Source organism: Tympanuchus pallidicinctus, unplaced genomic scaffold (genome assembly GCF_026119805.1).
Source record: "Tympanuchus pallidicinctus isolate F22 unplaced genomic scaffold, pur_lepc_1.0 scaffold23, whole genome shotgun sequence".
Classification (NCBI taxonomy): Eukaryota; Metazoa; Chordata; class Aves; order Galliformes; family Phasianidae; genus Tympanuchus; species Tympanuchus pallidicinctus.
This window is the reverse complement of record NW_026294740.1, coordinates 8,628,988-8,646,916: the sequence shown is the minus strand read 5'-3', so window position 1 is coordinate 8,646,916 and position 17,929 is coordinate 8,628,988. Positions and strand designations below refer to the sequence as shown.

The 17,929-nt window shown below is 47.0% G+C and overlaps 2 protein-coding genes across 4 annotated transcripts in view; both read left to right on the top strand.

The window, feature by feature from the left end:
- Positions 1 to 23: 23 nt before the first annotated feature.
- Positions 24 to 9,214, top strand: SCPEP1 (serine carboxypeptidase 1). Its single transcript, XM_052688392.1, has 13 exons — positions 24 to 129; positions 387 to 523; positions 1,346 to 1,435; positions 2,304 to 2,459; positions 2,915 to 2,989; positions 3,194 to 3,266; positions 4,101 to 4,138; positions 4,325 to 4,453; positions 5,497 to 5,581; positions 6,356 to 6,469; positions 7,083 to 7,220; positions 7,511 to 7,674; positions 7,802 to 9,214. The coding sequence occupies exons 1-13, from the start codon at positions 75 to 77 to the stop codon at positions 7,865 to 7,867; spliced, it is 1,320 nt and encodes a 439-aa protein (XP_052544352.1). The 5' UTR covers positions 24 to 74; the 3' UTR covers positions 7,868 to 9,214.
- A 3,875-nt stretch (positions 9,215 to 13,089) lies between these two features.
- The window catches only part of RAB11FIP4 (RAB11 family interacting protein 4), a 90,934-nt gene continuing 86,094 nt past the window's right edge, over positions 13,090 to 17,929 (top strand). Inside the window, exon 1 of one of the 3 annotated variants that reach the window (XM_052688376.1) lies at positions 13,090 to 13,373. In XM_052688376.1, the coding sequence (XP_052544336.1) occupies positions 13,239 to 13,373 (135 nt within the window). In that variant the 5' untranslated portion in view covers positions 13,090 to 13,238. The remainder of the gene's footprint in view (positions 13,374 to 17,929) is intronic. The other 2 variants (XM_052688373.1, XM_052688374.1) reach the window with 2 other exon arrangements.

The following is a 17,929-nucleotide window of genomic DNA, read 5'->3' as shown; positions in this document are numbered from 1 at the left end:
GACGGCGCGCCGTCTGGGACAAAAAGGGCGGGCGGGAAAGGCGGACCCGGAGCTGCAGGAGAGCCGCGGCCGGGATGGTCGCGCTGCGTGCTGCTGTGGGGCTGGCGCTGTTCGCGGCGCTGGCAGCAGGTACGGGCGGGGAGAGGGTCGCTGGGTCGGGTCGGTTCGGTTCGGGGCCGCGTCCCGGGCAGCCTCTGGAGTCCGCGTGCGCGGCGTTTCTTGTGCCCCGTTGGGAGGGCCGTGGCTGAGCGGGGCGATCCCCGCGGCCTGAGCGCGGCGTTGCGGGGTACTTCTGTGTATCACACCCAAGGCTGAAATGCGATGTCCCGGGGCGAGTTCGGTGGGCCGCCCGTTGCTCCCCCCACTGACGGCCGCTCTGCCCGCAGGTGCGGCTCTGCAGCCCCCCCGGGAGCTGTGGGGGTACGTGCAGGTGCGCAGCAAGGCGCACATCTTCTGGTGGCTGTACTACGCCGACAGCCGCACCGCGGGATTCGCCGAGCTGCCGCTCATCCTCTGGCTGCAGGTGAGCACAGCGCGGTGCTGCGCTGCCGGCCGTCCCGTTCCAGCCCTTCAGAGAACGCTCGGGTTAGTGGGTAGGAATGCTGGTGGCTGAAGGCACGTCGCGGCTCTCGATAACCTGTCCCGGTCAAATCGCAGAAGCAGACGCTGCCGAGAGCTGTGGTGCCGCAGCGGTGCTCTGTGCCGTGCTGTATCGCGGCTTGGAGGCTCCGCGGTGCCTGCAGCCCGAGCAGTGCTGTGGGAGGGGGAAAAGCGGTCGGAGATCCGAGGTGAGTTCTGTAAGGGAGCTTCTGTAATCTACCGGGAGAGGCTGATTGTCACCGTGATTGGCCTCGTTCAGTCACAACTAATAGCGATCGTCAGTGTGTGCTCTTCATTCACCTCCAGAACAACGTTTCAGAAAAGAACATTGGATGTGGCCACTTGGTGACTTGGACCTTACCTCTTTGTGTTATTGCAGAGTAAAACGTGTGTGCTGTATGTGCTGCTTAAAAAGAGCAAACACCTTATGACTCAAACTTCTGTATTTTGGCTGATTTTTGTACTTGGGATTAAGGAAATAAGGGTAAAAGTTCTCAAACAGCATCCAGCATGCAGCTCATTGGATGCTTTCACATGTGGGCGGTTACTTCTCTGATCAGAAGCAGTGTGTGTGTAGTGGAAGACAGTGAGGAACAGAGCCCTCTTTGCAAGTTGCTGAGGAGTGCAAAGGGCACTTTGAACTTCCTGTGTGATGTTGTGCTTACTGGGTTGTTTTATTCTGCTCCTGTCTCCCACATCTATGGTGTGCTGCCTTCTAACTCAGTTATTTGCTCTTTCCCCTTAGGGAGGTCCGGGATCTTCAGGCTGTGGATTTGGGAACTTTGAAGAGATTGGTCCATTAGACAAGGAACTGAAACCAAGAAATACAACCTGGGTATAACAGAGTTCAACTTCTAATTATTGATTGCAAAACTTATTGCCTGTGTAAGCAGGTGCTTGCTAGGTTAAAATGCACACAGAACAGGTTTCATTTAAAATTCAACAGAACTGTGGTGCTTTATCTTAAAATAGTCAGACTAATAACAATGGCTTATATTAATAGCCTTCTTAAGAACTGAAGAGTAGGCCTGTTAATTTGTTTTGTTGGAATACATAGGCCTCCATGAATGTGTGCTGGGGGGCAAATGGAGTGAGTGGGGAATTTCTAGGAAAATGTTACTTCTGATCATAGCTTTGTTGCTTATAGTCTTGAGGGCTTTTCTAGGTGGCTGGCAACATATAAACAGTGGCTGGTAATTACAACCCTCTTATGACTTCAAGGGAAACCAGCTGTAATTACAGCTGCCTCTGGAAGTAGAGGTTTATTCACTGAGCTGTGAGCAGCTAAGAGTCTTAACTATCTGGGAGGTCCCTGGTTCATGTGAGTGAGCTGCCCTTGGATGGTTAGGAGTTCTGGGTGCCTTTCCTGTTGCACGCTGGGCAAATTGAAAGATGTTGTATCATTATTATTTTATTTTTTTTAAATAAACCTCATTGCTTTGATCCATCCTAGCTACCTCTGTGTGGATCCCTTGATTTTATTTGTGAGTTTGTAACTCTACAGCTTAGCTCCAGCTGATAGCTTTTGCTGCGTTCTGACAGACAGAAGGCCCACCTGTACCATTCTCTGTGTTGGACTTGTACCCAGTTTTTCTCCAGTTTCTTTCAGGTTTGGGGATGCAGTGGCTGTTAGATCTTTGTGCCATCAAAACTGAAGTTTGTACTGGTGCTCTGCTAGTACTGAAACCTTTCTGCTTTTGCAGTTGCAGGCAGCCAGTATCTTGTTTGTGGACAATCCTGTGGGCACTGGATTCAGCTATGTAGATGACTGTAGCTTGTTTGCCAAAAACCTAACCACAGTAGTCTCCGATATGATGGTTTTTCTTAATGAATTCTTCACACACAGAACAGAATTTCAGGTAGGTGATTTGAACTACGGGTTACAATCCTGTTTTTCTTTGCAATTGAACAGATCTCAAAAGGAATTGGTGAGCAGCCTTCTAGGTGAGGCAGGTAGCGTGCAGGGGAGGCACTGCAGGTATAACCCCACTGTCTCATATTTTCTGCAGTTCAGATGTGATATCATGGATTGCTGGTCTTGGCACCAGTGAGATAATCAGAAGCTGTGTTATTGTCTGTTGTGATCTGAGAAGCACATAGGCTCTTGGCTGTTCCTAGTTCCAAAATACTGAGGGGCCCACTTCAGAACTTGCCTTAGTAATTACACCAGGCTGTTATGGCATCTGAGACTCAAAAATCCCCAGGGTTTGGAAATGAAAGGTGGGGAGCCTACCCCTGGGTGCTGTGGGATGTGGGAGATGGCTGGGGGTCTGTCCTCCATCTAACAGGTTCATTGTGTGGCTTCTCTCACCAGAACGTCCCATTCTACATATTTTCTGAGTCTTACGGAGGTAAAATGGCTGCTGGCATTGCTTTAGAGCTGCATAAGGTAAGTAATTTGAGGATGTAGTTCATGTTAGAAGGTGATGTTCTACAAGTACTTGTGTTTCCTAGATCATGCTGTTTCTGCTGCCTGAGTCAGACCAGTAACTGATTGGTTTTGTGTCGTTTGGGTTTTTTCTGTGTGAAGAAAACTGGTTCTAAGGTCCCAACTAAAAGCAGGCTTGTTTTTGTTCTTCCTCTTATCACCAAGGCTGTACAAGAAGGAAGCATAAAGTGCAATTTTGCTGGAGTCGCTCTTGGGGACTCATGGATTTCTCCCCTGGGTATGTTGAAAATTCTCAGACTGTCATTGATTTTACTTTTTATTTTTTGGATTATTTAATGGATACCTGCAGTCAAAAATGCCAGCCTTGCCTTAAGTAAATGCCATCTCTAGAGAGTCTGGTATATCAAGTCACTAAAAATACTTCAATATATCAAGGAGTGAATGGAAGTGTCTGCCTTTGGAACGTATCTGAATCTTGAGCAACCTGAGAGCCAAGTCAGTGAGGAGCACAGCTGCATTTGAAGTGGAGTGTAGTGAAAAGTCTGTGTAAATTTCTACAGCCACTCTGGTGATTTGCATTTAAAGTGATGCCACCAAATGGTTCACAAGTTTGCAACTGAGGCTTTCTCACTATTTTCACAAGAAGACCTTGTGCTGGGGACCTGATGTCCTTGCTGACCTGAGAAAGGCAGGGTGTGTGTCTGGTGAAGGATGAAAAACTAGTTTGTTTTTTTTTCCCCCCTCAGTAATATTTGCTAATAGATCAGTTCAGGCTGTGCCTGGGAGGGTTCTCTCCCTGTAACGTATTGACGTGTTACAGTTCTGGGGTGAGAACTTCAGCAAGAGCGTGTGTTTCTTTGTTTTTTAAATAAATTTCAGTGACTGATGCTTAGGAGGCTTGTGGCACTGAAGTAATTCTAGGGGTTCTCAGGATTAGTGAAGAACTTTGTGCTGTGCAAGCTTCTGGCAAAACAAGCTGGCTGTACCTTTTTACTGAACAATTCTTGTACTTCTTTTGTCACAACCATTTTTGCTACAGAAAATGAAAAGTAAAGGTTTTTTTTTCCTTTTAATGTTTGTAATCTGTTGTTTTTGATTTTATTGTTTTTAGATTCTGTGCTGTCTTGGGGACCCTACCTTTATAGCACTGTGAGTACCTTAAACTCTTGGCCTTCTCCTGAGAACTTGTACTGCTATGTAGAATAAATGGAGGTTGATTTTTTTTTTTTTTTTTTTAATTAACTCTTGGTATGAAATTTCTGATATCTGAAGCCTGTTCCTGAGAAATGAATGTGAAACTATCAATAAAGCTGTCCTCATGTGTTTGTCTTCCAGTCTCTCCTTGATGATCATGGTCTAGCAGAGGTGACTGCTGTTGCTAAAGAAATAATGGATGCAATAAATAAAAATGAGTATGGACTGGCCACTGAGCTCTGGAGTAAGGCTGAAGGTATCATTGAAGAGGTGAGATCTTTGAGCAGCATTAACAAGAAGTCAGTGTTTAGGGGAGCACATAGCTTCAGGTTTTTCTTTCAGTGAGCCCTGGGCTCGTGTGCATCCCTCCAACATCCTGCCCAGCCATTTTCAGCTGTTTGTGCTTTATGATGTGTTGATGTAAAAGAGCTGTTTGCTGTGCACCACTGTGATTGCAAGAGGCAGTGGGAAGGGCAGCCCATGTGAGCCTTATTGTGGTTTAGTACAAGAAAAACTCTGGCTTCCTCAAACTGAAAGACTCATCTAGAGCTGCTTTTTCTCTCTGGTAACCTTCACATAGTTGGTGTCACTTCTTGCTCTTTGGCAGGAACTTGTGGTTCCCATTTTGTCTTTCTCCTCAAGCCTGCTTGTTTTTCCATTCCAGCTGAGATATCAACATAAGGTGCAGGTACTTCTTCCTGTAGTGTGACTCCTGTGTGCTGATTCACTACCAGTGCCTCTCATCTTCTATGATTCAACAGTTAAAGGAGAGCAGCTCTGCAAAACTTGAGTAACTTCTCTGCTGGCAACATTAACTGCACTTGTCCTATGGATGCAGCATGCTGTCTGCATTGGAGCTGTCATTCAATGATTCTTAGACTTTTCTAGATGTCATCAATTCCAGAAGAGGGGTGAGGGTGATGGCTGTCTGTCCCATGTTTTAGAGGAGGCATTTGGGTTGTTCAGGGGTTGTAGGTTAGGTGGATGTTGAGCAAGAGGCAGCACTGGGCTAGACTGGATCCAGCAGAACTGCATTTGAAAGCATCATCTGGTGTTGCAGCTGTCTCTGTCATGAGTAATAACAATCTGCAGTCACACTTGCAGCTTCCTGTAGTTTCACACCCTTTTCAGAGAAGAGCACAAACCACGTAGTCTGGAGAAAGCTCTTTATGGACTGTAGAACTGTTTCTCTATGAATACCTTCCTGATCTGTAGAAAAGTTTAGGACTTCCTAACCTCTCCATTTTGGAAGGGAATCTGTTTACAAAAACCTTCTGCTGTGAGGAGCAGTGCTGAACATCTTATCTTTTCAGAACACAGACAATGTGAACTTTTATAACATCATGACTAAGGAAGTTCCAGAAATGAAAGCAAATGAACAAGAAAATTTTCATCTTGGTAAGTCATATTTGAGTAGTTGAACTTCTGAGGCTCTGTTTGCATTCCATACTATCAGCTCAGACCATAGGAACAGCCTTGGGTCAGCCCATCCTTAAAGTGGACCTTTGGATCCAGAGGATATTGATGGTCTCTTGACAAGAACTTGATTGCTGTTGCGTAAATAGGGATTAACAGGAATGTGGAGCAACCCTTCTATAGATTACACCTCCACCTATACATTCTGCACAATTACTCCAAGGAAGTAGTTAGGTCATTGTGACATAGTTTTATGACACTAAGTTGCATCTTTATTTCTTTTGCTTGTCTTCAAGCTAGGATACAAAAATGTCCCATCTATATAAACAGTCTGAGTCTAGTTACATGGTGCTAATGCATGTAAAAAAATACTTGGCTTTTTTCAAGCACTTCATCTCTTTCTTGCCTTCAGTGAGGGGAGGAAATAGCACAACTGATTCCCAGAAGTAAAACATCACAGCACAAAAACAATTGTTTTGAGATGTATCTGTGCCAAGTGGCTGAAACAGAAGCTTCTCCTGGAGAAGTGCTGTGAGAGCCAGAAGTGAAAATGGATATTTGGGCTCTTCCCATATTACCTCTTGACTTATATGAAGATTGGCATCAGGGACTTTTACTATAAGTCTACAAACTGTTCTCTGTGGTGGTGCATTTTCACTAGAAGAATTTAGCTGTGACTGGAGCACTGAAAATTGTTATTTATACAGGATGACTGTCTTAAATGTGCAACTAATCCAAATGTTTTGTCTCTTTCAGTTAGGCTTTACCAGCGTCACGTGGAAGTCATGCATAAGAACAATCTAAGTGAATTGATGAATGGACCTATCAGAAAGAAACTAAAAGTTATTCCTGACTGTGTAAAATGGGGAGGTACTTTCCTGTCTGCTAGTGTGGATCTAATGAGTGTATTATGGCCTTCCTCTATATTGCAGTCTGAAGGGAGATATTTTATTGTAGTAAGCAGTCACATTAAATTTTCATTGTCCTCCATCCTAAAAAGAGGACTTACTGTCACAGATGAAAATGTAACAGCAGGCCAGTGGTAGACAGTTCTGGTTCTACTGCTTTTATCTGTCATTAGCCAAGCAGCTAAAAGTACAGGGACCAAAGAAGATCCTCAACTGATTTATGTCCTTGCAGTCTTACTGAGAGAATTTCAGTCTTTCTCTGCCAGAGTGCTGGCGTTGTGCAGGATGGTGTGAAGGGGAGGGTATAAAGCAGACAGGAGGGTTTAGAAGGACTGGTGGCAGCACTCTGTGTGTAATAAGAGCCAGAAGCAGCAGTGCTGTGTGAGCTCTGGTGTGAGTGTGGCTGCTTTCAGGTTCTCTTAGTTCCTCTAACTGGCTGCCTGATGCTTCGTGTGAAGCCTTGCTCTTACACAGCCATGAGCTGTATGTTGAGACCCCTGTCCAGCTGCTTCTGTCCCAGCTTGGGAGTGACATCTTTCAGCAGTTAAACTCTGTCTCCTTTCTGGTTCCATCAGGTCAGTCCACAAAAGTCTTTGAGAACATGGCTGAGGACTTCATGAGGCCTGTCATCGACATTGTTGATCAGCTCCTAGCAGCCAATGTCAGCGTCACAGTCTATAATGGGCAGCTGGATCTCATTGTTGACACCATGGGTAAGAGGCTTTTTGACTTGGGCTGGGAGCAGAACAGGTAATGAGTAGAATGTGCAGTCACCAATAACATTGGTAGCTAGATCTCTCTTCTGCAGATCTCCTTTGTAGCAGGCAAGACAGTTACAAATGAGCAGCTCTTAATGTTTTAGTAACACCCTTGTGAGAGAGACAGTTCTTCTCTCTCCATTGGTTTATTTCTATTTGTACAAAACTATTTGCATCCTTAGTAGCTTTTCTAGGCACAGCAACACTGAATCTGAGCATGCAGGAATCTAAATTCTTCCTAACAGGCCAGGAGGCATGGATCCGAAAACTGAAATGGCCCGGCTTGAAGGCGTTCAGCCAGCAGAGGTGGAAGGCGCTTTATGTGTCCCCAGAATCCACGGATACAGCTGCTTTCCACAAGGCCCATGAGAACTTTGCTTTCTTCTGGATTCTTAAGGCTGGGCACATGGTAAATAATATAGCTATTGGAGTAGGTAGGGTGCATCATTACCAACAAGAAAACTTGAGCATGTGTATGTTCTTGCTGTTGTCTTCTCTACAGCAGCTGCTTACTGTGTGCTTCATCTCCATGCTAGGTACCATCTGATCAAGGAGAGATGGCCCTGAAAATGGTCAGGATGGTGACCCAGCAGAAGCACTAGGGAAAGGGAGGCCAGCTGGTATGGCCTCCTGCTGAGTGCCAGTGTTCTTGTGGAATGCGAGTTTGAGAACAAAGAAGCTGCAGGAGGAACAACTGCTATTTGGACACAGCCTCTCTGATCGTCCTGATGTTGCTTGAAAGTGTTTATGAAAAGGCATATTTCTCCTTGAATAAGCTCTTGCTTTTGAATTTCTAAGATGTGATTTGCTTAATACTTAATGACTTTTCCAAGATAATTCCCGTGTCATAAACAACTGTAAGCTGTAAGCCTCTGCCTTTGTCTTGGGAGGATTTTGTGCTTTTGTAAAAAAGCTGTCCTCCCCATCTTGTTTGTTTGAACATCAAAACTAAAATGGACTTTTGTCCTGATAGATTGGCTGCTTGTTCCCCTCTAAGAGCAAACCTGCTTTATGAGGTTTTGAAGTATTTCCTTTCTTTGTCCTTGGGCCTTCGTCCTTGAGTTACCTGGCTGGATTAGAAGCTGCAGATTTGAAGATGCCAGGATAGAAGACCTGCACAAGAGAGTCTACAGTCCATCTCAGTGAGATGAGATATGTGAATTAGGATGCACAGTTCCTCAGGCTTTCTCACAGCCTCCCCTCCAGGGGAGGACTTGATCTCTTTCATCTGCCTGTTTCTTCATTTTCATTCACTTTTTAATGAATTTTGTCTTTAGCCTTAACACCTGAAGCACATCCAGCAGCAATTCCTGCTTTCCTTTATGCCGAAGGAGGAGCCCTGCTAATACCCTCTTGTGCAGAAGAGAATCCTAATGAAATAAAGCCTCCTACAAGCTTCTGAGCATAGGCTGGAGAGTGGAAAGCAGAATGTTATTGAAACAATATTAGCATAATACTGGAAGTCAATAGGAGTATCTAAAACAAGTGTTTACAAAAAGCCAATATTTATATTACTTTTTCTAGATCTCTTAAGTCCTGTAGAGACTTCCTGTTTTTGGAAGCAACATTTCATATGGAATACTGTCAAAAGAAGACTTGATCAGACATCATTTGACTTCTGCTGTGGAGTGTAAGGTGACCATTTTTTATCACTGTCTGGTAGGAAGCATAACAGCTTGTTCCAGCTGTCAGAATACCAAACGAATAGCAACCAGCCAATTCTTCCTGCAACTGAAACTATCATAAGATGTCTGATATCATTGGCTTAGCAAAGACTGAGGCATAATGATATGTAAACACACATGCAGTCTCCCAGCAGATGGAGTATTGGCACCTACTAATTGCTTTCCTTCTTGTTCTGTGCCTGAACTGTGTTCATGAGAACTTCAGCAGTGCAAATCCAGACTTTTCAAACACGTATCTTAATAAATACAAGAGGTTCAATGTAATTTATCTCTTGAGCATTGTACTGACTTCACTACTTGAAAATCTCTTCTGTTTTGGCTTTTCAGTGTAAAGCCTCTGCAAGTGGGAACAGATGCAGTCATACTTGAGAGTGAAGTTTTCATGGCTGTGTGCACGGTAAGAACGTGCTGGGTCTGCAGCCTCTCCCTCCCTTCCTCAGGATATCTTCCATAAGAGCATGAAGAGCCACCTGAAATTGCTAAGCAGCATCGAATTGGCAATTCGAATTGGTGAACATAAGAGGATAGCTCTAGAGGTGTGTAAACCTACACATCAGCATTTGTGGAATACTTCAAAATAACTCCAAGCAAGCATGTTTGTGTTGGTCTGTAGTCCTGAATCCTGCTATGCACAATACTTGGTGGTATGCCTAAACAGCCAGCACTGCAGGGCTTGGTAGAAGGAAAGAACTGAGAAAATGTTATTGCAGCATTTACTGCTATGTTTTTTCTAATAGGACATTCATTCATACTGCCTCCAGCTTCAGCTCTCTGAGTGCCATGAATACCTGTTTCTTGCCCCAACTTTTAGTTTCTTTAGGTTTTTCCACTTTTGTCAAAGAGATGGGGGGGGGGGGGGGGGTGGGAGATGGCTTCAAGAAGACTGGTGACTTGTTGGTTTTAGGGGCTATGCCAAACCTAAGCATGTTGGCTGCTGGAGACAGGCTCTTAAATGTGGCCATTTAAGTGCAAACAACAAATAAGCAGAAGTCCTTTAATATAAGGGAAGTTTAGTTCCATCTACTTTGCCAAAGGCTCTGTAACTGGTGTCACAGCACACGCTGTGCCTTAACCTGTGTGCTCTGGTGCCCTATGATTGCTAGCACACAGAATACTGGGAAGATGCACCTTTGGTCTGGCTTTTAGAGCTCTTCTGTGCAAGAGTCTGAGACTGTTATGAACAAATGAATGTGGGAGGCAAGAGATGTCTCACTTATGACCATGGCTGTGCAGGGGCAATATCTGTAATGATCTGGCATGAGAGCTTTGCTGGAGGAAGAGCGAATCACATGAGCTTCTCCTAAAGGGAATTTGGTACGTAATGCTCATTGGCTTCATGTCTAAAGTGTGAGGCTGAAGGGGGTGAACATGCAGATATGTGCTGAGCTGTCTCTCTGAGAAGATGAACATTTTGAAATGTTGCAACATCTGCTTATCTCATGATTCAAAGCTGCAGCAAAAGAACATCTGTGTACTGAGATGGGGATCTTGGAGCACTTCTTCACTGTCACGTTATGCCTGTTACCCTGTAAACATTCTGCTGTATGGCAGCACAATTTGTGTGTGTCACTTTGGAGCTCTGGGGTTTGCTCATGTTTTCCAGAAGACGTTCAGGAAAGAAATAACAATTTATTTGACTGGCAGGCAGTGGCAAAGGAATTGCAATAATTTGAGTAGTGTGGCTCACCCTCGTGAGGTTTCTTTGAACACTGCTTTTTGTGGGGCTTTGGTTTGTTTTTGTAGTTGCTATACAGTAGATTTTGTAGTGAGAAGAGCAGCTTATCTCTGCCATCCTGGTTGCTGTTTGGCGTGGGGAGATGTTCTTTATTTCTTACTGTGGCTGATGATTGAGGTAGGAGCAAACTGTGTTGGATATATCTGCAGATGTGGAGATATGCTGGATGAATGGTTTAATGCTGTGCTTGTCAATCCACCCCACTTCACAGACTGCCCGCTTAAAATGCTTCCAAGAAAAGCAAATTGCCCTTAAAAATTCCTTGTGTTGGCTGTTAATTTTCAATAGTCTGATAATCAGGTGAGGTAGTTCAGTACTGGCATTATTAGAGCATTGACAACGTTGATGTGCCAGTGCTCTAAACCAGATGGGAACATTAAGAGGCCTGTAAGGGACCTCAGAATTTCCAGCTTTGGGTTGAAATAGTCTTCAGGCCTTGCTGCAAAGCATGCTAGGACTCCTCCCATCTCTCCCCAGCCCACTGAAAGTAACTGTAAGGCAAGGAGGCAGAAATTATACTTTAGCTGAAACTACTTCAGATCTATGAGTTTATCTCTGTTCTCTTCCCCAGTTTTTATTGTCAGTATCAATACCAAGATTCCTAGGTAGCAACAAGGATAAATAGGGCTGTGTTGGTTTCTTAAATGCTGTGAATCATCCAAGTGTAACAAACAGCTGGAATAATTGCATCTTCAGCCTGTAGATCTGATAATGCCTGCTTCAATCATTTTTCGAAGGCAATTAGCTCAACCAGGCTGCTTCTAGCGGCTTTTCTGCTTTTCTAATTGTTTTGCTGTTCCTAAAAATGTCTTTTTTAGGGCTGTTTCTCTACAGGCAAGCTGCCTGCAGGCTCTCATTGGCACGGTCAGACTGCTCACACCATTAATCCAACAGGCAATTTGGTCCAGTGATGGCCATAGCAGTAACAGTGCTGTGCCTGCATTGTCTCACAGAAATATTCTCGTTCTGTGCTTTATCTCTTATTTGTCAGCTGGGTTGGACTCAGCTCCTGCAATCTGTTTTGAGATGCGAGTAATGGTTGTTTGGCTTTAGCAGCACTGTGCTATAGCGTGTTCTAATTTTATTATTCTGACCCAGATCTTGTTGCTAAATGCAGCAGTGAATGGGAATTGCACTTGTTCAGCTATAATAAAGTCACAGATGGAACGTGCTTTTAGAGCTGTACAGTCCTGTCTAGGATGGGGCAGGAAAGCAGAACTTCAGAAAGCTTTGTTTAGAGCTGTAAGAGTCAACTGAGTGAGCAGTTCATACGCTGCCTGTGCTGTGGGTGAGTCTGCTTAGGGAAATACATGGGCTGCAGGCATTACAGCTGCGAGGTGACTTGCAAAATAGCAGCCTTTGTTTTAACGAACGCAGGGTCTGTGCAGAAGTTCAGGTGCTTTCGAGCACCCTTAAGGCTTTCAGGAGGCTGCTGCGTGTTACAATCGGAGGCAAACAGAAGCTCTCCCTACTGCCTGCAGTGAGAAGTTAGCAGGTCTGTCCCCTCCCTGGAAGAAGGCAGCGTGGTGCCTCTTGGTGGATCGGTGCGCTTTGTGGAACCAACCGCCGTAACTGCAGGGTCTGACCGCTGGGGGGCGCGAGCGGACCTCCGGGTACCGCGGGGCGCCGGTCCGCGCGGCACGGCTGGGAGCGGCGCTGGGCGCTCAGCGGGGGCTCGGCGTGAAACTGCGGGAGCTGAATGGAGCGTGTTGTGTTTTAGGCACATCCTGCCATGACGGCACTGCTGCAAGCGGCAGCTAAAGAGGGAGAAAACTTCCTTACCTCCTGATTAACGGTGATGAGGTTTCAGGCAGGATAGCAATAGAAATAAGCTTGGTTTTGCTGCCTGTTGTTTATGGCATTTTAGTAGAGGATGTAACTGGTGAGAAGTGATAAAATTAAAAAAGGAATAATTAAAGACCAGAGTGCAGCTGTTACCTTGCTAATCAGAGCTACAGCTGCTGATGGGAAGCAGGGTTTGGCTCGGGATGCGGCAGGGGGTGACGTGCTGTTACTGTGCTGGAACACAACCCGAGCTGCAGCCCGTGTCACCAGCCCTGGGAGTGCGATCCTTAAACGCTCTGACACCGAGCTACTAAACAAAGTGGAAGTGGCACTGATGGAGGGTGGCGACTGTAACGAAATGCCGACGCCCGCAGCCCGTGCCCTTCGATGCTCCGTTTCCCTGGAGCCGTTTCTTCCCGCCGTCTCGCGGTCCCGCTCCGCCCGCCCGGCGCGCGCTCCCTCAGCCGCCGCTCGCGCCCGGCGCGCACCTGCCGCCCCGCCGCTCGTCCCACAGCGCCCCCTGGCGGCCGTCCTCCCCTCGCCGCCCCTCCCTCTCCATCACCGAGCTCTGCCCTATTGTTCTCCCTTCCCTCCCTCCCTCCGCCCGGAGCTCTCGTTCCTCCCCGGCTCTCCTCCTTCCTTCCCTCCCTCTCTTCTCCCGCGCTCGCCGTCCCCTCCCGCCCCGCTCCTCGGAGCTGATGTCACGCGCCCGCTGAAGGCGATGATGGCTGCTGCGGCCGCGCCGCCGGCCTCCAGCTAACGGCCGCGATGGAGCCGGCCGGCCTACTGCGGTTCCTGCGGAAGCTCAAGGAGGTTTTCGACGTTTGCGACGAGGATGCGGACGGCTTCATCCGGGTGGAGCATTTCGTCGCCCTGGGGCTGCAGTTCGGCCAAGGTGATGAGGTGAGCGGAGCGCCCCTCCACGCGGCTCGGTCCTCCCCGACCCCCGCGGGGCACTCGGCGGGTCCCGGAGCCGCCTCCCCGCGATGCTCGGCCGGGCGGAGCCCCTCTCGGGGGTCCCGGAGCCCCTCCGAGACCCCAGAGCTCGTCGGATCCCGGTTGCAGCTCGGGCTTTCCCGCCCGGTTCCGGTACGGCCGCTCCGTCGGTGGCACCGCTGTAAATCCGCGCATCGCGGAGCGGGATGCGGACCCGTCGAGGTGCCGACACGCCTCGGGTTCGGAGCAGTTCCCAGTTTGCAATGAAGGGCCGTAAACGCTTTCCCTAAAAAAACCTCGCTCGGCCGCTGCGAGGATCGGAGCGGCGCGGTGCGGGCGCTCTGCTGGCGGCCGAACGCGGCTGCTGAGCGGGGACGGCAGACGGAAGGTTGATTGCCTGCACGGAGCCACAGGTCCGCTAAACGGCTGCTGAATGAGAAGCCTTACTTTCTTGTTTCATGCACCAAAACAAGGCGGGGGGGGTATTGAACAATAGTAGAGAGCCTCGATCTGTGGGTTTATTTGCCTCCGGGTAAGTTGTACGCTTTTACATAAACGAATAGAACTGTTTCTAAACGCTTGCTGCCAGATGTGTTGTGTTAGAATCGCTCCGTCTGCTGCCGTGTTAATTTGGAGGCAGATCGCTGGCAGCGCAGAGGAAGGTCGGTCCCACAGGCTGTCACAGAACGGCTCGGATCGTAACAATCCGTTTTGGTCTTGGAAATTGATGTGTGAGGCTGTGAGGGACGAGCAGGTTCTGAAGGAGGATTCAGGTGGTCCCAGAGGCCCGGGGTGAATCAGAGCCTATTGGGAGGAGAATATTGAAATGAAACAAAGAAAAGAGTGAAACTGATAATCTCAACAGAGATGGCAGTAGAAAAGCATCAGTTGTCAGCGGTGACATCCTGCAGGTTTCAGGGGAGGCTGCGTAGAGACACTGCTGGAGCATGCTTTGCTTTAACGCATCAGGATGTATTTACTGCCGCTGAAAGCGAGTTTGAGGATGTTGCACTTCTTGGGCACAGTGCACCTTGTCTCCTTTTGCATTCAAAAGAAACCTTTCATTGGTATCACTAGAAGATTGGCTGACCCTGGGGCTGTTATTTGCTCCTTTTGTGAATGTAATTCTGGCCACAGAAGGGCCCTGTTTTGTAGCATTGTGGCCCAAATAATTCTGACTCTTAGCAATGGTCACATCTCTGTCCTTTAAGCTGTGCCAACCCGATACACTCAGCTTTCCATGTCTCTACCTTCTCAATCTCTCCAAAGTTTGCAGTCTATACATTCTCAGTGCCTGCTTCCCCACACCTCGTGGCTCAGGCATTCAGCCTTTCTGTCTTTATCTTTCTATGCCCTTTCTACTTCTTACTTTATTCTGGATGTGTGTGCAGGCAACGTGCTGAAATTTATTATTCCTGAAAGATCTACAGCTCTCTGAAAACTGTCCTAAGGAAAAGCATTGCAGCAAGGCAGCAACTTTCTGTTCAAGTAACGGGACTCATACCTGCTCACTCAAAGTAATGAATTTTAGAATTTCTATTTACTACTTTTTTTTTACTGTTTTACTTCAGAGGCCTTCACCTCTAATAATGTGATGCTTTTCTTTTCTCTTTTAACACCACACTGCTGCTGCTGATCCCCCACACAGCAATCCTTGTGCTTGCAGTCACTGAGCCCAGCCCTGCAGAGCAGTGTTTGTGCCCAAGCAGCCGTTCAGGCAAAGTGCTCCAGCTGTGGAAGCACTCTTAGCAAGTTTGCTTCCATGCTGCAATATTCTGTTGTTGTTACTGCTTATTAGCACCAGCTCTAAGTGGTTCTGGCTGTTTTCCAGCTGTTGCTGTGGAGTGCAGAGCTGTGGCCATCCCACATGTCCAGGACTTGGTCCTTAGCAGTGCCTGCAGGCACAGCGCCGGCCTTCAGCCCAGCCCTTATGAACATGGAATAGAAGCAAACCCCTGGCCTACCAGGCACATGTTCCAGTTGGATTAAGAAATGGCTAGGCTATTTAACTTGGCCATGAGCAAAATCACCTCTCTGTGGTGCTTGAGCTATCGCGTGTTACCAACACGGCCGTTGAGCCCTGCTTGCCCATAGAAACAGCTGTGAAACTTCTCACTCTTCCCAGCAATTCAGTTAGCATTCTGGTCTCTATTCTCCTTATCTGACTGTAAGCATCTAACTCCTCCATGGTCTCTAATGAGCAATTGAACACTCTGAGGTAACAGATCCCAAGGATGAAATTCATCCTTCAGAGGTGGTTCTTTATTTCTCCTGACAACAGAAACTCTGAGCGTGAGACATTTTGGTTCAGTGCTTAAAAATAACAGGCTTGGGCCTTGCTTTCCTGTTGCAGGGTCTGTCTGTGGAAGGATCTGCAGAGAGATGTGCAGGGCTGTTTCCAAAGCAGTGTGGCTGGGTGGTGTAAGCACGAGCTGAAGAAACACTTCACATAACACTGAAAGATGCCAGGAGTCTTTTGCCATCTGGTTCCCTCTCACTGGGTCGCACTCACAGCTGAGTGTCTGGGAGCTCTGAGCAACGCGTTCGGCAAACCCTGGTCTGGCAGAGGATTGTGTGAATGTGTATTTCAGGGTAGTGCCAGCTGATGTTTCGTTACGCCAGACTGTTTAAGCTCTACATTCAGTTTTCTGCAACAAGTGGAACACGCTGAATATGTGGACTATTTCTTTTTGAGAGTTGGAGTCATCTTTGGAGGTGTGCAGACTGCGTGGATGCTGAGGCAGTAACCTCATCGTGGTGAGATCAGCAAATGCTTATTGACTTGAGAGGGAAGCTGAGCAGCTAATAAAGTCTGTTAGCCAAAATCAATTATTCTGGTGATTGGACAGTAATGTAATTGAAGTCAGTGGTTTTCTAGTAGCGTAGAACAGAAGTAGCTGAAAACAAGTTGATTTTTTGTGTGGATAGATGAAACTTCTTGGCCAAAAGAAGCTACTGAAATGAGGAGAGCTCAGTTACCATGCTCAGTTGCTTCCATTTGATGAGTATCACTATTCTGGACTGACAGTAAAGGCATCAGCCTTGCATGGTACCCAGCTAGCAGGCAGTGGCTGCTGGCTGAGCTTGCACTGGCCGTCCTAGCAGACACCAAAAGCTCCTTTCTGACTTGTCCAGGGACACGTGGCAGAGCCCTGCCCTGAGCACAGGTCCCCCCATGCCCACATCCATGAGAAAAAAGGCTTTGGCACTGAGACATTAAAATGTAAGTGTTACAGAGTGTTACTGCCGTTCTCTGAATGGAGGCAGAATGGAGTTATGACTTCTCTGATATTCCTGGAAATAATTACTGTAAGTGCAGATCAGCTTGCCGAGATGTCACAGGATGCAAAGGGCTCTCCCATGTGACAGTGTTCTCTGAATAACAGCAAAGCTGCCACGCATACAGACTCCTTAAAAATCTGTTTACTAATAACCCAGATAATTCATATCATTTTGAGTTACTTGGAAAATGTGTAGTTGTGGAACGGTGCGAAGGGGGTATTTGGCTTGTGGATTAATCCTGTTGCTGCAGTTTTATTAATTCAATGCAGCCTCTCAGAGCAATGTGTTTAAGACAGCCTTTTGGTGTACACTGAGTGTGGATTTCCAGACAGCTGACAGAGCCAGCTTAGCACTTGCTGTTAATCAAAGGTCTTCCGAGGCGCTGTTATGAAGAGGAAGCTGTAGGTTTGCTGAGCGCTCAGGAGTTTAATTTGTTATGTAATATGTTTGCACTTCAAAGGTATGGCCGTGTGATTTTTTTTCTCTCCTTTGCTGCCATCCTCTCCCCACACCTCATTCACTCCGCGCGGTTGAGCTGTAAAATTGCAACATGTCTGCTGGTTCTCTAGAAATTTACTCTTGCACATCCAAGGGATGGTTTGGAGTTTCTAACACACACCGATTTTCTTCCTGTAACACGATTAAGCTTTGAAAAGTGAGTTATATGCAATTGCTTCAAGGAGGGGTAGATCTGGGAGAGGGGGGACATGCAGGGCCTTGCAGCCCTGGGGGTGATCCCAGCACGGAGCTTTTGGTGCTTGCTGATCTGTTTGTTACCTGCAGTTTGGCACGGTTGACTCACGCACTGCAGCAGTGCTTTTACAGCAACGTAGCAGGGAAGAAATCGCTTGCCTTATAATGTTTGGATACATAAACGTGATTTTTTTATTTTTTATTGTGTAGTTTACAATATCATTTCCTGCTCATTTTGTCTACTAACGTTTTGCAGTCCCAGAGCGTGGCTTTGTAATATAGCTGAACTGAGTCAGGCTGCCTGTTCGGGAGCTGGGAATGGAGTTCTGAGAGTTCCTCAGGTCTGCAGTGCTGTGTCTCAGACTGAGGGACCTGTGTGGCTGCTGGTGAGCAGCTGGCCATGTGTGGGGCTCCTTGTGGGGCAGTGATAAGAAGGTGAATGGTCAAGGAAGCATCAGGCTCCATCTGTAGTACTGAAACACATGGTTTTACAGCAGCACTGCCAATATAAACAAAGCGCTCTGAAATACATCTCAGCTCCTTCTTAC

Bases quoted from the DNA above. Each gene is read 5' to 3' on its own strand.
- SCPEP1 (XM_052688392.1), top strand. From the start codon at position 75: ATGGTCGCGCTGCGTGCTGCTGTGGGGCTGGCGCTGTTCGCGGCGCTG. The intron at 1,436-2,303 runs GTATAACAGAGT...CTGCTTTTGCAG, and splicing joins AACCAAGAAATACAACCTGG to TTGCAGGCAGCCAGTATCTT. The intron at 2,990-3,193 runs GTAAGTAATTTG...CTTATCACCAAG, and splicing joins TTGCTTTAGAGCTGCATAAG to GCTGTACAAGAAGGAAGCAT.